Here is a 20,434-nt window from a genome sequence, read left to right as displayed (position 1 = left end):
GCATTCAGTGATTTTGTCTATTTTTTTCTGTTAATGGGGCTGAAATTCCCGTCGGAGGCTACCTTTGGACGAACGTCTCGGACCCAAAATTTTCCTATGAATGTACCTGGTGGTCCCGGAGGCACCTTTGATTCTGGTCAGAGGCCTAGATTCGTGTGTAGCATACGGGAAGAGGACTTCCTTACACGCATGAAAAAGTTGGAGTCACATGGGCCTGGACCCACCAATCACGGTGCAGTATTCTCATTACTAGCAATGGGAACTTCGTTTCTCAGAGTTCCCATTACTATTAATGAGAATAACCCCCTAAAACACAGAAACCCATAATAAATTTTTTAAAGCCTCACATTTAAAATTAATTAAAATTAAAGTTAATTAAATGTTTTTGAAAAAATATATATTTTTTGGATTTTTTAAAAAAAATGTGTTTTAATAGGGTTTAAAATAAACTTACCTTAATGGACAGGGTTTTTACTCTAAAAATGTGTATTTAAATTTAATTTTTATATGTTTTAAAACTCTTATGCTGGTAAGTTATACCCCTGCTTTTACCCGGCATAACAGTTTCAAGGACATTCGCTGGGCAAGAGATGTGAAAATAGCCCAATCTCACCTACATGAATATCCTTCTTGCAGGAATGCGGGGGATTGGTCAAGGAAAATGTTGACAGATCGGAAAAGCCGGTTTTCGGCGCATGCGCATTGCGCGCCAACAAACAGCTTTGGCGAGGCCTCGCCGCGTCGTACGTATTCCATACATACCCGCCTAGGCTGGGATTTTACCCCCAATATTGCAAATGAGTGACCTTGATTATGATGCATAAGCCTAGATTTTACATAGAATTACATAGAATGTCCAGCACAGAAATAGGCCATTTGGTCCAACTGGTCCATGGTGGCGTTTATGCAAATTCCACATTCTATCCACTGTCTGGGTAAAGAAGTTTCTCCTGAATTACCTATCAGATTTCTTAGTGACTGTCTTATATTTATGGCCTCTAGTTTTGGTCTCTCCCTGGAGTGGAAACACCTTCACTATCAAATCCTTTCATAATCTTAAAGACTTTGATCAAGTCGCCCCTCAAACCTTCTCTTTTCAATCGAAAAGAGCTCCAGCCTGTTTATTTTTTCCTGACAGGTATAACCTCTCAGTTCTGGTATCATCCTTGTAAATCTTTTCTTGCGCCTTCTCCAGTGCCCGATATATCTTTTTTATACCATTGAGACCAGAACTGTGCATGGTACTCCAAGTGTGGTCTAAACCAAGGTTCTATATAAGTTTAACACAACTTCTCTGCTTTTCAATTCTATCCCCCTAGAAATGAACCCCAGTGCTTGGTTTGCATGTTTTATAGCCTTGTTACCTTGTGTCACTATTTTTAGTGATTTGTGTATATTTTCCAACATTATTTTAATATTGGTGATTACTTGTTTGAAATAGATTACTGCCAATGTTAAAGTGACATTGATTGGAAAACCTAAGACATTGATCATGTGAGTTATAACAGTATTGGCTAAATTAAGGGACCTATTTTCTATTATCTTCCTTTATCTGGCTATTTCTGAGAAGCCTGACACAAAGCAGCAGAGTTACACCATTATAAGACCTAGCGGTCAAATGCATCATTTTTTTCGAGCTTGTTAAACCATATTGCTTTTATAAAGACATCTCAATATAAAACAGCAAAATTGATTTTCTCATGACATGAAACCTTCTCTCACCTGGTTCAATAAATCCTGCCAGACAGGAAAACAGCCCTGGAGGATAACGCTTCTGTCTTCCCAGAAGGCAATTATTGCCATCAGGATGAATGACCAGCATTATTACAACTGGATCTGCAGAACATAAAAATACCCTTACAGTTTAAAGTGAATGCAAACCTTAAAACTGATAAATACTTTTAAATGATCTCCGTTATAAACCTGTTCATCCAGGATGATACACCAGAATACTGTATAGGGTCAGTTGTACAATCCATCCTTTGTTACATATGGCCTCTAGTTTTGGTTTCTCCCTTGATTGGAAACATCTTCTCTATATCTACACTATCAAATCATTTCATAATCTTAAAGACTTTGATCAGGTCACCCCTCAGCCTTTTCTTTATTTTTTCCTGACAGGTACAACCTCTCAGTTCTGGTATCAAACTTGTATATAAAATGACTGAAAATACAACAGAAGAAATTAAATAAGCTTAAGATGAATAAACCACATATAGCTTGGTTAACTGGTAGCACTCTTGCCTCAGAATGAGAAGATAGGAACTCGAGCTATACACCAAGATTTGTGTACATGATTTAAACTGAGACTCCAGTACAGGACAAGGAGTTAATGTCCTTTGGATGAGATAATAAAATGGAGGTGCCATCTGTCTCGAGTGGTTCAGATGGATGCTAAAATTTGTCAATCCATTATTTGAGTAAAAAGCCTCCAACCGGAATTTAAGGCCCAAAGTTTGAGGTCGAGACATTGACCCAAAACATTAACTCTGTTTCTCTCTCTCAAGATGCTGCCTGACCTGCTGAGTATTTCCACCACTTTTTATTTTGCCTTTGTAATAGAAAATAAGGACCATGGTTTATAAAGGTGTGCCCTGCTAAAATGGGGTGTACAGAATTGTATGAAATATTCTACCTGCAGCATAACCAACGTCTGCAGCAAATTTATTGCTGGATTTTCGAGGGGCTTACGACCAGGTTTTCATCAGATATTTCCACTCATAGGGGAAATTAAAACTAGGGGGCATAGTTTCAGAATAAGGGGCTGCCCATTTAAAACTGAGATGAGAAGTAATTTCTTCTTTCAAAGGATTCTAAATCTATGGAATTCTCTGCTCCAGAGAGCTGTGGAGGCTGGGCCATTGAATATATTTAAGGTGGCGATAGACAGATTTTTGAGCGATAAGGGAATTAAGGGTTATAGGAGTGAGCAGGGAAGTGGAACTGAGTCCATGATCAGGTCAGCCATGATCTTATTAAATGGCGGAGCAGGCTTGAGGGGGCAAAGGGCCTACTCCTATTTCTTATGTTCTTACGTAGAAGCCCTGTTGAGATTGGGAACTTTGTTGCGTGGGGAGGAGAGAACGAAACCTTTATCCCACTGCTCTGTGCCACCCGGCACTAGTTGTTCAATGTGCTAAGCTACTGTGCTGCGCTGAAAATTAACTATTTTACATTTTATTAAAGTACAGAATTAAGTTTATAACCTGACATAGTAAACTGAAACAAGATTGCCCGAGCAGTAATCTTTGAGAAAAATATTCAGATTAAAACTCTTGTTTTGGACATCTTTCTCGTACCTACACGTGGATAGCAAGTGTTATGAACTCCCTGTCGACTCGGACAGTTCTCCTTAAAGCATATCCTCTTGTAACCACCATCTTCAACTTTTGTATCACTTCCACAGGTAGGACAGAACTTGTATCTACTGTGCCAGGCAAGGACTGACCTGGCCTGTGCCACCACACCTAAATAAAAAAAAGATAATTCAACCTTCGTCAACATGTATACCATTTTAAACCAACATAAGCTCTACATAGAAACATAGAAAATAGGTGCAGGAGTAGGCCATTCGGCCTTCGAGCCTGCATCACCATTCAATAAGATCATGGCTGAACATTCACCTCAGTGTCCCTTTCCTGCTTTCTCTCCATGCCCCTTGATCCCTTTAGCCGTAAGGGCCATATCCAACTCCCTCTTGAATATATCTAACGAACTGGCCTCAACAACTTTCTGCGGTAGAGAATTCCACAGGTTAACAACTCTCTGAGTGAAGAAGTTTCTCCTCATCTCGGTCCTAAATGGCTTACCTCTTATCCTTAGACTGTGACCCCTGGTTCTGGACTTCCCTAGCATCGGGAACGTACTTCCTGCTTCTAACCCTGTCCAATCCCGTCAGAATTTTATATGTTTCTATGAGATCCCCTCTCATTCTTCTAAACTCCAGTGAATACAGGCCCAGTCGATCCAGTCTCTCCTCATATGTCAGTCCTGCCATCCCTGGAATCAGTCTGGTGAACCTTTGCTTCACTCCCTCAATAGCAAGAATGTCCTTCCTCAGATTAGGAGACCAAAACTGGACATAATATTCCAGGTGAGACCTCACCAAGGCCCTGTACAACTGCAGTAAGACCTCCCTGCTCCTATACTTAAATCCCCTAGCTATGAAGGCCAACATGCCATTTGCCTTCTTCACCGCCTGCTGCACCTGCATGCCAACTTTCAATGACTGATGTACCATGACACCCAGGTCTCGTTGCACCTCCCCTTTTCCTAATCTGCCGCCATTCAGATAATATTCTGCCTTCCTGTTTTTGCCACCAAAGTGGATAACCTCACATTTATCCGCATTATATTGCATCAGCCATGCATTTGCCCACTCACCATCTTGTCCAAGTCACCCTGCAGCCTCTTGGCATCCTCCTCACAGCTCACCCCGTCACCCAGTTTAGTGTCATCTGCAAACTTGGAGATATTACACTCAATTTCTTTATCTAAATCATTGATTTATATTGTAAATAGCTGGGGTCCCAGCAAAGAACCTTGCGGCACTCCACTAGTCACTGTCTGCCATTCTGAAAAGGACCCGTTTATTCCTACTCTTTGCTTCCTGTCTGCCAACCAGTTCTCTATCCACGTCAATACATTACCCCAAATAGAATGTTCTTTAATTTTGCACACTAATCTCTTGTATGGGGACCTTGTCAAAAGCCTTTTGAACGTCCAAATACACCACATCCACTGGTTCTCCCTTATCCACTCTACTAGTTACATCCTCAAAAAATTCTAGAAGATTTGTCAAGCATGATTTCCCTTTCATAAATCCATGCTGACTTGGACCGATCCTGTCACTGCTTTCTTTCCAAATGCGCTGCTATTTCATCTTTAATAATTGATTCCAACATTTTCCCCATTACTGATGTCAGGCTAACTGGTCTATAATTACCCGTTTTCTCTCTCCCTCCTTTTTTAAAAAGTGGTGTTACATTCGCTACCCTCCAGTCCATAGGAAGTGATCCAGAGTCGATAGATTGTTGGAAAATGATCACCAATGCATCTATTATTTCTAGGGCTACTTCCTTAAGTACTCTGGAATGCAGACTGTCAGGCCCTGGGGATTTATTGGCCTTCAATCCTGTCAATTTCCTTAACATAATTTCCTGACTAATAAAGATTTCCTTCAGTTCCTCCTTCTTGTTAGACCCTCAGTCCCCTAATATTTCCAGAAGGTTATTTGTGTCTTCCTTCGTGAAGAGAGAACCAAAGTATTTGTTCAATCGAAATACTTTTAAACATCTATTATTGATCTACATCTTTGACTTTTTAACAACTCTTAGAAACTTTTAAAATAAATTGGGAATCTTTATTAACTTTTAAAATAACTTTGGAAGTCACCTTCCTAATGCCTGTCCCCCAACCAAGCCTTGGACCATTTACCATCAATGGCACTACTCGGTGCTGAGCTTGCGGCCAATACTTCGCCGTAGGCAATTAGGCTTATAGAGCTGTGCCTGGTCTCCAGTTGTCTTGGACCCCCTTGCCACTGGACCAAGACCTTGTTCAGCTAAGTCCGTGTGGTTACCGATGTGCAGCGGCCACCCCACGTAAAAGAACTCACGCACAGGCATCTTCCACTTCGTCAGTATGAAGTTCTGGACCTGTAATGCCAGGACCCTCATGGAGAATCCTAACAACAACAGGTCGGAATGCCGCACCGCCATAGTTGCCCGGGAACTCAGACGCTTTGACATTGACATCGCTGCCCTAAGTGAGACCCGGCGGGCAGGGGAAGGCCATTTGAAGGAACATGGTGGAGGTTACACCTTCTTCTGGAAAGGGAAACCAGAGGCAGAACACCGCCTTCATGGAGTCGGCTTTGCCGTCAAGAATGAGTTGGTCGACTGCCTCAAAGAATTCCCCCTGTGGGGTTAACAAACGCTTCATGACTCTTCGTATTACCCTATCCTGGAACCAATTTGCCACAGTCATCAGTGCGTATGCCCCTACACTCGATGCAACGGATGAGGCTAAAGATGGTTTTTATTCCAATCTCGAGACATCCTTGTCCCGCGTCCCCACGGGGGACAAATTGATCCTCCTGGGTGATTTTAATTCCAGGGTCGGCAAAGACACAGCCCTCTGGGGAGGCGTGATTGGCAGAGAGTGGGTAGGGAAAGCCAACTCCAGCGGTACCCTACTCCTGACAAAATGTCTAGAACATGAACTCCTCATCACCAACACCCTGTTCCGCCAAAGGGATAAATACAAGGCATCGTGGCAACACCCTCGCTCTAAACACTGGCACCTGCTTAACTATGTCATCGTCCGAGCCAGGGATCGCAAGGATGTGCGCATCACCCGTGCCATGACAGGAGCTGACGACTGCTGGACAGACCACCGCCTAATCCGATCCATCATCAACATTAACATTTCCCCAAAGCAGAGGGGACAACAGAAGCAGTTCCGCAAAAAAGTTAATGCCGGGGCATTTAGAGACCCAGCTAAGAGAGCCCTATACAGCCAGTGTCTCACAGCCTATCTGGCGTGCCTTGATGACCCTGAGATGCTGAATCCCCATAGCACTTGGTCTGCCCTCCAAGCCTCTATAACCAGTGCCTGTGAAGAGACACTTGGTCACTGAACCAGAAAACATCAGGACTGGTTTGAGGAAAATGATCAGGAGCTCGAAAGAACTAATAGATCGCAAGCGCAAAGCATTTCTGAGCCTCAAGCAACAACCCAACTCGAGAGCTGCAAAACATTACAGATGGTTCAAGGCTCAGGTCCAACAAAAAACCCGGGACCTAAAGAACAGGTGGTGGATGGAGAAAGCACAGGAAATACAGCAACTGGCCGACAGCCACGATATGTGAGGATTCTTCATTGCAGTCAAGGCCACCTAGGGTCCAAACTCCCAAGGCCCCACCACACTCCTGGCCAAGAACGGGGAAACACTCATCAAGGACACCGAGGCTATCAGGGCCCGATGGAAGGAGCAATTTGAAGATCTCCTCAATCGAGACTTTGCCTTTGACTCGAGTGTTCTTGACTCCATCCCGCAGCATGAGACCCGCCACCAACTCAGTGAAACTCCAACGTTGCACGAGGTAGGCAAAGCCATAAAACAGCTGAAGAATAACAAGATTACTGGTGCGGATGGAATCCCTGCTGAGGTGTTAAAGTATGGCGGAGAGGCGCTGTTGGCGCGGATACATGATCTCATCTCTCTCATCTCGAGGGAGGAGAGCATGCCGGGAGATCTCAGAGATGCAGCGATTGTGAACATTTTTTAAAAAGGGGACAAGTCCAACTGTGGCAACTACAGGGGAATCTCCCTGCTATCAGCCACTGGGAAAGTTGTCGCTAGAGTTCTCCTCAATCGTCTTCTCCCTATGGCCGAGGAGCTCCTCCCGGAATCACAATGCGGATTTTGTCCCCGATGAGGCACAACAGACATGATCTTTGCAGCGCGACAGTTGCAGGAAAAATGCAGGGAGCAGCGCCAGCCCTTATACATGGCCTTTTTCGATCTTACAAAGGCCTTTGACACTGTCAACCGTGAGGGTCTATGGAGCGTCCTCCTTCGTTTTGGATGCCCCCAAAAGTTTGTCAACATCCTTTGCCTACTTCACGATGACATGCAGGCCGTGATCCTTACCAACGGATCCATTACAGACCCAATCCACGTCCGGACCAGGGTCAAAGAGGGCTGCTTCATCGCTCCAACACTCTTCTCAATCTTCCTCGCCACCATGCTCCACCTCACAGTCAACAAGCTCCTCGCTGGAGTGGAATTAAACTACAGAACCAGTGGGAAGCTGTTTAACCTACGCCGCCTCCAGGCCAGGTTCAAGATCACCCCAACCTCTGTCGTTGAGCTGCAGTATGCGGACGCCGCCTGCATATGCGTACATTCAGAGGTTGAACTCCAGGATATAATCAATGTATTCACTGAGGCATATGAAAACATGGGCCTTCTGTTTAACATCTGTAAGACAAAGGTCCTCACCAGCCTGTCACCGCCGCTCAGCACTACCCTCCAAATCATCAAGATCCACGGCGTGGCCCTGGACAACAGAGGACCATTTACCATATCTCGGGAACCTCTCATCAACAAAGGCAGACATTGATGCAGAGATTCAACATCGCCTCCAGTGCGCTAGTGCAGCCTTTGGCTGTCTGAGGAAAAGAGTGTTTGAAGACCAGGCCCTCAAACCTATCACCAAGCTCATGGTCTTCAGGGCTGTAGTAATAACCGCCCTCCTGTATGGATCTGAGGCATGGACGATGTATAGAAGGCACCTCAAGGCGCTGGAGATATATCACCAACGATGTCTCCGCAAAATCCTGCAAATCCCCTGGGAGGACAGGCGCACCAACATCAGTGTCCTTGACCAGGCTAACATCCACAGTATTGAAGCACTGACCACACTCGATCAGCTTCGCTGAGCAGGCCACATAGTTCGTATGCCAGATACGAGACTCCCTAAACAAATGCTTTATGCGGAGCTCCTTCATGGTAAACGAGCCAAAGGAGGACAGCAGAAACGTTATGAGGACACCCTCAAAACCTCCCTGGTAAAGTGCGACATCACCACTGACACCTGGGAGACCCTGGCCGAAGACTGCCCGAGGCGGAGAAAGTACATCCGGGAGGGCATTGAGCGCTTCGAGTCCCAACACAAAGCGCATGAAGAGGCCAAGCACAGGCAGTGGAAGGAGCGCGCAGCAAACCAGCCCCACCGACCCCTTCCCTCGACAAATGTCTGTCCCACCTGTAACAGGGTCTGTGGCTCTCGTATCGGACTGGTCAGCCATCAAAGAACTCACTTTGGGAGTGAAAGCAAGTCTTCCTTGATTCCGAGGGACTGCCTATGATGGATGATTTGTTAAACTGGTCTGCCATTTATTTGTTCCCCATTATAAATTCACCTGATTCTGACTGTAAGGACCTACATTTGCCATCACTAATTTTTTTCTCTTCACATTTCTATAGAAGCTTTTGCAGTCAGTTTTTATGTTCCCAGCAAGCTTCCTTTCATACTCTATTTTTCCCCTCTTAATTAAACCCTTTGTCCTCCTCTGCTGAATTCTAAATTTCTCCCAGTCCTCAGGTTTGCTGCTTTTTCTGGCCAATTTATATGCCTCTTCCTTGGATTTAACACTATCCCTAATTTCCCTTGTTAGCCACAGCTGAGCCACTTTCCCCATTTTATTTTTACTCCAGACAGGGATGTACAATTGTTGAAGTTCATGCATATGATCTTTAAATGTCTGCCATTGCCTATCCACTGTCAACCCTTTAAGTATTATTCGCCAGTCTATTCTAGCCAAATCACATCTCAGACCATCAAAGTTACCTTTCCTTAAGTTCAGGACCCTAGTCTCTGAATTAACTTAGAACGTATAATACTGCAAATGCTGGAAATCTTGAAATAAAGACAGAAAATGCTGAAAACATTCAGCAGATCTGTGGGGAAAAGAAAGTAGGGTTAGCATTTCAGATCTATGACCCTTTGTCAGAACTGGAAGATATTATAGATTACAGATTAAAAGCTTATAAAGAGGAACAGAGCAAAGGAAAAGGAGGTGGGAAAATTAGTACATACCCAGAGGGTTAATCTTTCAGGTCGATGACCTTTCTTGAGAACTGGAAGAGGTTACAGATGAACAGCTAATAAGTGGGTACAGAGACAGGGAAAAGGAGGCATGAAAAGAAAAATGTATGTGATTGGGTGGAGGGCAAATGATTAACATGAGGATGGTGATCCCTGGTGTTTACCCACCTTTCTGGCCCATGGGGGCCTTCTCCGCTTTGCCAGATTGTCCAAGCTTCTCTCTCTCTGCTATTCTGCTGTAGCTATTCGCACAACCTCTGGACACATCTTTTGTTTCTCTAATTTCTCTGATTATCACCTCCTTTTGCCTTGCACCAACACAACAACTGTCATTGAATTATCTCCTGCCCTTCACCCAATCTCAGACCTCTTCTGTTTTCCTTTCCTGCCCCCTTTTTCCTCACTGGCATCTGTAACATCTTCCACTTCTGACAAAGATCACCGACCTGAAATATTAACCTGATGTTTCTTGCTTCACAGATGCTGCCTGACCTGTTGAGTGTTTCCAGCATTATCTGTTTTTATAAGGCTATCTTGGGTCTAACTAAAGTTTTTAAATCAACAGTGAAATCTCATTTTTTTAATTTAAATGCCCAAGATGAAGGATGTTAGCACCCAGCAATGGAACATTGATGGTGAAATTGGTCCTCGCCAGTAGCGTGAAATGGACTCATTGCGAATTGGTTGCCCATTATGCACGGTGCCTGATTTTCTTTTCCACTGTCTTCATGATTGTGAGCCCATTATATCTGTCACTGTACCATGGGATGCCTGGGAAATGATGTGAGTATGCAATGGCCCCTGGAGCAACAATGCTACTTGTTTTAAATGATTTTTTAAGTGTTCATGCATTATTGATTCTATTACTAACAACCTAGGGGTGCTACACCTTTAAAAAGCTATGGGCATCAAAAAGCATTTAAGCATTCTGCAAGGAATGTGTAATTGACTGAAGCACTGAACACTCAGCAGATTCCTAGTAAAGGAGACGGTTATGAATCAAGAACTGGATAAGACTGAACTTAAGCCATAAAACTAATCTTCAAAAGAGGGTCTAAAAAATGTTTATGTTCTAAGTATAATATTAATAATTTACAAGGACGGTGGATTGAATAAGGCCCATAAAAACTCTGTTAATGCACAACTTCAAACTATAAATGTAAAATGTTTTCATGAGTGTTCATGATCCCTCTTACTGAAGTAATCTTTATCCCATAACAATCACATGTAGTGGAAGTGAACTAGTTTTCATTAGTGAAAAGAGAAAATATAGGCCAGATTTTTAAAATGTTGAACACAGATTGAAAAATCATTTCTTTTGGACCATGAATGCAGAACTGGAGAGCATAAGCATAAGTATAAAATGAACATGTTTTTAAAAATGTCCAGATGAGGAGAATCCCCTCCTCTAAGTTTTGCATGTGTGAGAGATGGAATAGACTCCCAGATACAATAGTTAATCCTGTATCCATAAATGCCTACCAAGAAAGAGCTGGACAAATATCTGTTTAGGAATGAAGTTGAGGGTTATAAGAATAAAATAGAAAAAATTTAATCAATTGACTTATGGAACATGTTGGGCTCTGGGTTTTGGTCCCATTGAAATGTCATACCAAGGAAGACAACTGGCAAATATATCACACAGAAATCAAGCTTCAAATAACTTTTGGGAGGGTCAGTGAGAAACTTTGCAGAACCTATCCTCAGGAGGTTGAAATGGTTTGAGTTCATAGCCTTTACTCATTCTGTGCTTTTAAATGTACTTAACTAAAACATTTTTTTGTAAATTTACTGATCGAAAATAATGCAAATTAAAACTCAGACTAAGCAAACTTGGCCAATGGGTGGACATTCTTCCTATTAATAGCCATAGGCTCCAGACTGCAATTCAGTACTGAAATGCTTTAATACTCACCAGCTTCCTCCTCATTTAAGTTCAATATATGTGGTATGAGTGCCTGGAGAAAGCAACAATCTGGGTATTTAACCCTAAATTTCTCTGCAGCAACATAATCTGCATTTAATGCAAACCAAGCAAGAAGCCCGTCATCAGCGAAGGCAGTGTCCACCACATGAGACCCAGAATTGCTCCTCTGCAGCTCTGCTCCAAGGAAAATAGAAGTGACTTCTGGTTTGGCCAAGAGCTGCTCTACATCTTCGTACTGCAATCTACAGAGGTGGATGTCTATTTTTCTGGAATCTTCATATTTTGCTGAAATAACCAATGGATTTAAATTGGAAAACAAAATGTAGACAGTGGTTGGTTGAATCTGTTTGGTTTTTAACCAATTAGAATTGCTTCTTTTTTCACTCAGTCTATTAAGCAAAGTTCTGCTGAAATAATTTTCACTCTCTTCTGGGCCATCATGCCACATTCGTGAACTAGCACCAGCTTTAGAATTTGCCAACAAATCAGCAACGTGTTTGTGTCCCCAGAATTTTGCAACATTCAGTGCTGTTTGTCCTGAATTACTTGAAATAGACCTGTCGCAGCTAGACAAAAAAGAAAAAAGTGTACAGTGCACAAAATTAGATTTAGATAGACAGGGCTCTGACTGTAAGTTTCCAAACCATGTCTTTTTAAAAAGTTACAAGCTAGCTTTCAAATAAAAAGTGATGTTGTCAGCACATTATTTGGTGGTTAACAACAGGAGATATACCATATATTTGCTGGTGATTGCTAAAATGTTTTAACCTGGATTGCGTTATGCTGATTTGGTCAAAACAGCAAGGGACAATGGGGGAACAATTGTCCCTTTTGTAGCCCCGTTAGCGCCTCTGGAAATACTGCTCTGCTTCCTTTGATGGGTGCACAGCCCAATTGCATGTTGGGGGTGGGACTTCTGGGCCGGGCGCAGGAAGACCTAATCCCCGGAATGTTCATAGGATCATAGAAGTTTACAGCACGAAAGGAGGCCATTTCGGCCCATCGTATCTGCGCCGGTCAACAAGAGGCTATCCAGCCTAATCCCACTTTCCAGCTCTAGGTCCGTAACCCTGCAAATTACGCCACTTCAGGTGCACATCCAAGTACTTTTTAAATGTGGTGAGGGTTTCTGCCTCTACCACCCTTTCAGGCAGTGAGCTCCAGAACCCCACAACCCTCTGCGTGAAGAAATTTCCCCTCAAATCTCCTCTAAACCTTCTGCCAATTACTTTAAATTTATGCCCCCGGTTGTTGACCTCTCTGCTAATGGAAATAGGCCCTTTCTATCCACTATATCTAGGCCCCTCATAATTTTATACACCTCAATGAGGCCCCTCCTCAGCCTCCTCTGTTCCAATGAAAACAAATCCAGCCGATCTAATCTGTCCACATAGCTTAAGATTCTCCACTCACGGCAACATCCTCGTAAATCTCCTCTGTACCCTCTCCAGTGCAATCACTTCCTTCCTGTAATGTGGTGACCAGAACTGCACGCAGTACTCCAGCTGTGGCCTAACCAGCGTTTATACAGTTCAAGCATAACCCTCCTGCTCTTGCATTCTATACCTCGGCTAATAAAGGCAAGCATTCCGTATGCCTTCTTAACCACCTGATCTACCTGACCTGCTACTTTCAGGGATCTGTGGACATGCACTCCAAGATCCCTTTGTTCCTCTACACTTCTCAGTATCCTACCATTTAATATGTATTCCCTTTCCTTGTTAGCCCTTCCAAAATGCATTACCACACACTTCTCCGAATTAAATTCCATTTGCCACTGTTCTGCCCGCCTGACCAGTTGATTGATATCTTCCTGCAGTCCGCAGCTTTCTTCTTCATTATCAACCACACAGCCGATTTTAGTATCATCTGCAAACTTCTTAATCATATTCCCTATATTCAAGTATAGATCATTGATGTATATCACAAAATGCAAGGGACCTAGCACTGAGCCCTGCAGAACCCCACTGGAAACATCCTTCCAGTCACAAAAACACCCATCAACCATTACCCTTTATTCCTGCCTCTGAGCCAATTTTGGATCCAACTTGCCACTTTGCCCTGGATCCCATGGGCTTTTACTTTTGTGACCAGTCTGCCATGTGGGACCTTATCAAAAGCTTTACTAAAATTCATATGCACTGCACCATATGCTTTGCCTTCATCGACCCTCCTGGTTACCTCCTCGAAAAATTCAATCAAGTTAGTCAGACACGACCTTCCCTTAATTCCGTGCTGACTGTCCTTGATTAATCAGTGTCTTTCTAGATGAAGATTTATCCTGTTCAGGATTTTTTCCAATAATTTTCCCACCAGAGGTTTGGCTGACTGGCCTGTAATTACTTGGTCTATCCCTTTCTCCCTTCTTAAACAAAGGTACCACATTAGCAGTCCTCCAGTCCTCTGGCACCACACCTGAAGCCTGGGATACATTTCATACTGCCCCCAATCGGGCGAAGGGCAATTTCCAGCCCTATAAATCAATTAGTGTAAGCAATAATCCATATATAGTCATGGAGTATGTTGTGGGCTCCCCAATGGTTCTGCAAATTTATCTAATGAATAGCACAAAGAAAGAAATTCCTAGCTTTCATTCCCAGTCCGTGCTGAGTTAGCTGGTCTCAGCCAGGGCAGCAACAGGAGTGTTCGAATTGGCATCAGTGCACATGGGTTTGGCAGCAGCGAATTGCCCAGGTGTTCCCACATTCTAATCTCTATAATGTGGAAATTTGCATTCATGGACTCAGCTGCAGATAGTGCAGCAATGTTCCCAATACCGAATAAGCTGCCAACGCTCACTGTCAAGCCTCACTCATGAATAATTGCGACCTAGGCAAGCTACTATATGGTGCTTGGCACCGCTGGAAACATACCTAGTGAGAAATCAATGCCTTCAAGAGGAAAGAGAAAATTGCAAGTAAAAAAAAACCACTAGGATTGTTGAAAGCAGGCTTGAAGACCAAGATTGCAGGCAGAACTTATAATCAAGTTGCTGTCCTAATATACAACTATATGCTCATTACTGCTATTCAATTATCTCTTCAAAAATACTTATCAATGCTAATTTGTAACTTTAAAAAGACAATTTTTGCATTTTAAGCTCAGAGATTGCAAGAAGTTCAGAAGAACTGTGTAATATGATTATTAGCCATAACAGCAGTTTTTAAAACAAGGATTTTTTCTTAGTTTGTATATGGAATGTCATGGGCTGTGCACAATTTGTGCTACAAGCCAAGTAAAAGATTGACCCTTAGATGCTGTTCTAGGATTCTTGTATCTTGATTTAATTTTCACTGTAATAAAGTGAATTACAAAGTTATACAATACCTGACTCCCTTTATCTAATGTGAATCAGCAAGCCGAGCTACGGTACATCTATTGTATTGTACTTAGCTATAGTTCTGAGAGATTACTCAAACTATTCATTAAAGATTGCTTCTTTACCCTTTTTCAAGAAGCAGCTGAACCACCTCGAAATGTCCATTCCTGCTAGCGTACATCAAGGCGGTCCAGCCCTTCTCATCCACTTTATCGATGAGAGAGATGGAATAATTTAGCATAGCAGACAATTTTGCTGCATCTCCTTTAGCTGCATTATCGTGGAACTGGGTGACCATTTCTTTCTTAGGATTGTTTTCAGCCTCCGCCATCTTTATTTTGTTTTACCTGGCAAAGTATACATAATGAGCAAATTACATTCAATATGGATAATGTAGACTGTTGTATATGAGGAATTAATGTGAGGAATATGGAATTTATAAATACTTAAAAAATACAAAGGCTAACATTTTTTTTGTTGATGAGCAGTAATAATTATTTATGAAAAGAAAAACACAAATGCTAGAAGTATGAATTAAAAGCTGAAAATATGAGAAATACAATGATAGGTCTTACCTGAAGTATTATCCTTTCATCAGAGCTATTCATCTCTAGTTATGATGACAGGTCACACAAAAAGAGTTAACCTAAATATTGACTGACCTGCTGTGTATTTCCAGCATTTTCTATTTTTATTTCATTAATACTCTTTGATCGGTACATTGTGCATGCAACGCTTTTAACACGCTGACTCTGTCCTTTTTTAAAATTTTAAAACATTAATTACTATAAATGACTATTTTGTAGTTTATATTTGTAATTTGCCTATGTATCTGAATCAAAAGCTTTACAAAAAAAGATACAAACCACCCATTAAAGATCAATATATTAAAGTATATAGAAACAATTAATAAACATCAATATTCTCTATATGGTCTCAATAAATAAATTATGTCATTTAAAAACTCTGCTGTACAAACAGAAAGCTTAGAACAGTGATGTCACAACTTTAGTTAACTGGTGTGACAAGCTAATGCAATTTTCTCATTACTTCATCACCTTTGGTTTACCACTCATGCCATAAATAGCAAATGACCTCTGGGGCAGACAGTGATTTACTTGTACTTCTTCCAACCTAGTATACTGTGTTCACTGCTCATTATGTGGCCTGCTCCATATTGGGGAGACCAAATTGGGTGACTACTTTGCTGAACACCCGTTACGTCCGCAAATGCGACCCAGAGCCCCGGTCGCTTGCCACTTTAATTATCCGTTATATTCTCACTCTGACCTTTGTCCTTGGCCTTCTACACTGTTCCAATAAAGCTCGAGCAAGAGCACCCCATCCTTCTACAAGGCACTTTGCAGTCATCTGGCCTTAATATTGACTTTAACAACTTCAGACCTTAACCACAGCTCCCGTTTTCTTTTGGAGAGCAGGGGCTGGTAATGTAGGATGGGTGTATAGTGCTTCCAGGACTGATGGAGGTTGTGGGTTGGTGCATGAGATGGGGATCACCTTTCAGTACATGGCAGGTAGGATAGGCAGCGCCCTTGGTGTCTACGTGCTTTTTTTCTTCCACTATATTCCTAGGCCACTGGAACCTGCTAGATTGCATATGTTTGCCTCCCACTCTGGGTCTCGTGTGTGTGCGCATGTATATATATATATATATGGTTATATTTCTGTAATTTCTCGTTGTGCCTCTTTTTAGCTTACTCTAATATCACGTCATTTTATCATCTCTTGTTCTCAACTAATCACTTTACAGGTTTTGCGTATGTGCTCATTTCCCCTTGCCCTGTCCCGCTTTACAAGGTGTTCATCTGTAACATCTTCCGGTTCTGATGGGGGGCGGGGGTGAAATCATGGCTGTGCCCCACTGCCCTCCCACCCTGAACCCAGTGGGCCACTAACACTCCCAATCAGGCCTCGGATCACCTACTACCAAGGGCGCTACCCAGCGCTGAGCCTGCGGCCAACACCTCGCCATAGGCAACTAGGCCCATATAGCAGTGCCTGGTCTCCAGTCGTCTTGGACCCCCTTGCCACTGGATCAAGACCTTGCTCAGCTAAGCCCGTGTGGTGACCGGTGTGCAACGACCACCCCACGTTAAAAGAACTCACGCACAGGCATCTTCTACACCGTTAACATGAAGTTCGGGACCTGGAACGTCAGGACCCTCATGGACAACCCCAACAGCAACAGGCCAGAATGCCGCACCGCCATAGTTGCCCGGGAACTTGGATGCTTTGATAGCGACATCGCCGCCTTAAGCGAGACCCGGCAGGCAGGGGAAGGCCAGCTCAAGGAACAAGGTGGAGGTTACACCTTCTTCTGGAAAGGGAAACCAGAGGAAGAACGCCGCCTCCACGGAGTTGGCTTCACCATCAAAAACAAGCTGGTTGACCGCCTCAAAGACTCCCCCTGCGGGGCTAACGAACGCTTCATGACTCTTCGACTCACCCTATCCCGGAACCAGTGTGCCACAGTCATCAGTGCGTACGCCCCAACACTCGATGCAACTGATGAGGCCAAAGAGGGTTTTTCACCAACCTCGAAAAATCCCTATCCTGCGTCCCCGCTGATCCTCCTCGGTGACTTCAACGCCAGGGTTGGCAAGGACACAGACCTCTGGGGGGGGCGTGATTGGCAGAGAGTGGGTAGAGAAAGCCAACTCCAGTGGTACCCTACTCCTGACAAAATGTCAAGAGCACGAACTTGTCATCACCAACACCTTGTTCCACCAGAGGGACAAATACAAGGCATCATGGCAACATCATCGCTCCGAGCGCTGGCACCTGCTCGACTATGTCATTGTCCGAGCCAGGGATCGCAAGGATGTGCGAATCACCCTCGCCATGACAGGAGCCAACGACTGCTGGATGGACCACCGCCTAATCCGATCCATCATCGACATCAATACAGCCCCAAAGCAGTGGGGGCAGCAGAAGCAATGCCGCGAAAAAGTCAATGCCGGAGCACTTAAGGACCCAGCTAAGAGAGCCCTATACAGCCAGCGCCTCACAGCTAACCTGGCGTGCCTTGACAACCCCGAGACGCAGAATGCCCACAGCGTTTGGTCTGCCCTCCAGGCCTCCATAACCAGTGCCCGCAAAGAGACACTCGGTTATTCAACCAGGAGACACCAGAACTGGTTTGATGAGAATGATCAGGAGATCCAAGAGCTAATAGATCGCAAGCGCAGGACATTTCCGAGCCTTAAACAACAATAACCCAATGCGGGAGCAGCAAAGCAGCATTACAGACGGCTCAAGGCTGAGGTCCAACAAATAACCCGGGACCTAAAGAACAGGTGGAAGAAGAAAGCACAGGAGATACAGCAACTGGCCGACAACCATGATGTGCGAGGATTCTTCATCGCAGTCAAGGCCACCCACGGGCCAAACAACCAAGGCCCCGCCCCACTGCTGGCCAAGAACGGGGAAACACTCATCAAGGACACCGAGGCAGTCAGGGCCCGCTTGAAGGAGCACTTCGAAGATCTCTTCAAATCGAGACTATGCCTTTGACTCGAGTGTTCTCGATTCCATCCCGCAGCATGCTACCTACGCCACCTCAGTGAGACAGCAACACTGCACGAGGTAAAAAAAGCCATAAGACAGCTTAAAAACAACAAAGCTACAGGTGCGGACTGAATCCCTGCTGAGGCATTGAAGTATGGCGGAGAGGCACTGCTGACGCGAATACACGATCTCATCTCTCTTATCTGGAGGGAGGAGAGCATGCCAGGTGATCTCAGAGATGCAGTAATCGTGACCATCTTTAAAAAAGGGGACAAGTCTTACCTCGGCAACTACAGAGGAATCTCCCTGCTATCAGCCACTGGGAAAGTCGTCGCTAGAGTCCTCCTCAACCGTCTTCTTCCTGTGGCCGAGGAGCTCCTCCCGGAGTCACAGGACGGATTTCATCCCTACGGGGCACAACAGACATGATTTTTGCAGCACGACAGCTACAGGAAAAATGCAGAGAATAGCGCCTTCTTCGACCTTACAAAGGCCTTTGACACTGTCAACTGTGAGGGTCTATGGAGCGTCCTCCTCCGTTTCGGATGCCCCCAAAAGTTCGTCACCATCCTCCGCCTGCTTCACGACAACATGCAGGCCGTGATCCTTACCAACAGATTCATCACAGACCCAATCCACATCCGGACCGGGGTCAAACAGGGCTGCGTCATCTCCCCAACCCTCTTCTCAATCTTTCTCGTCGCCATGCTCCACCTCACAGTCAACAAGCTCCCCACTGGAGTGGAACTAAACTACAGAACTAGTGGGAACCTGCGCCATCTCCAGGCCAGATTCAAGACCACCCCTACCTCTGTCGTCGAGCTACAGTACATGGATGGCGCCTGTGCACATACAGAGGCTGCACTCCAGGACATAGTCGACGTATTTACTGAGGCGTACAAAATCATGGGCCTTATGCTAGACAAAGGTCCTCCACCAGACTGTCCTCACCGCACAGCACAGCTATCAAGATCCACGGCATGGCCCTGGATACCGTGGACCACTTCGCATATCTCAGGAGCCTCCTATCAACAACAGCAGGCATCGATGACGAGATCCAACGCCGCCTCCAGTGCGCCAGTGCAGCCTTCGGCCACCTGAGGAAAAGAGTGGTGAAGACCAGGCCCTCAAAACTGCCACCAAGCTCATGGTCTACAGGGCTGTAGTAATACCCGCCCTCCTATATGGCTCAGATACATGGACCATGTACAGCAGACACCTCAAGTTGCTGGAGAAATATCACCAACGATGTCTCCGCAAGATTCTACAAATCCCCTGGGAGGACAGGTGCACCGACATCAGCGTCCTCTTTCAGGCTAACATCCCCAGCATTGAAGCATTGACCACACTCGATCAGCTCCACTGGGCAGGCCACATAGTCCGCATGCCAGACACGAGACTCCCAAAGCAAGTGCTCTACTCGGAACTCCCTCACGGCAAACGAGCCAAAGCTGGGTAGCGGACACGCTACAAGGACACCTTCAAACCCTCCCTGATAAACCACTGACACCTGGGAGGCCCTGGCCCAAGACCGCCCTAAGTGGAGGAAGTGCATCCGAGAGGGCGCTGAGCACCTCAAGTCTCAACGCTGAGAGCATGCAGAAATCAAGCACAGGCAGCAGAAAGAGCGAGTGACAAACCTGTCCCACCCAAGCTTTCCCTTAACGACTATCTGTCCCACCTGTGACAGTGTCTGTGGCTCTCGTATTGGACTGTCCAGCCACCAAATAACTCACTTCCGGAATGGAAGCAAGTCTTCCTCGATTCCGAGGGACTGATGATGATGATGATGGGTGATAGCCTGAAATGCTAACCCTAGTTTCCTTTCTCCACAGATACTGGCTGACCTGCTAAGTGTTTCCAGTATTTTCTGTTTATACTTCAGACTTCCAGCATCTGTACTCATTGCCTTGAAGCCTCCTCTATTTACTCCATGCTTGGGGTGGGCATGGAGAGAGAGTCCGGTTTATTATCCTTCTGCTGAGACACAAAAGCTGCCTGCTGGGAAGCTAAACAGAACTGAATCAGTGCAGGATGACAAGT

General features: G+C 44.6%; 1 protein-coding gene across 4 annotated transcripts in view; it reads right to left on the bottom strand.

Annotated features, from left to right (window-relative positions):
- The window catches only part of nudt12 (nudix (nucleoside diphosphate linked moiety X)-type motif 12), a 30,989-nt gene that overhangs the window by 9,945 nt on the left and 610 nt on the right, over positions 1 to 20,434 (bottom strand). For 2 of the 4 annotated variants that reach the window (XM_070865791.1, XM_070865887.1), the window contains exons 2-5: positions 14,989 to 15,210; positions 11,533 to 12,110; positions 3,300 to 3,467; positions 1,723 to 1,836 (exon numbers count right to left, since the gene is read on the bottom strand). In XM_070865791.1, the coding sequence (XP_070721892.1) occupies positions 1,723 to 1,836; positions 3,300 to 3,467; positions 11,533 to 12,110; positions 14,989 to 15,194 (1,066 nt within the window). In that variant the 5' untranslated portion in view covers positions 15,195 to 15,210. Of the gene's footprint in view, positions 1 to 1,722; positions 1,837 to 3,299; positions 3,468 to 11,532; positions 12,111 to 14,988; positions 15,211 to 18,673; positions 18,799 to 20,072; positions 20,179 to 20,434 lie in introns of those variants that run through there. The other 2 variants (XM_070865604.1, XM_070865701.1) reach the window with 2 other exon arrangements.

This window comes from Pristiophorus japonicus, chromosome 1, assembly GCF_044704955.1.
Source record: "Pristiophorus japonicus isolate sPriJap1 chromosome 1, sPriJap1.hap1, whole genome shotgun sequence".
NCBI classification, from domain to species: Eukaryota; Metazoa; Chordata; class Chondrichthyes; family Pristiophoridae; genus Pristiophorus; species Pristiophorus japonicus.
This window is presented reverse-complemented; position numbering and strand designations above follow the sequence as displayed.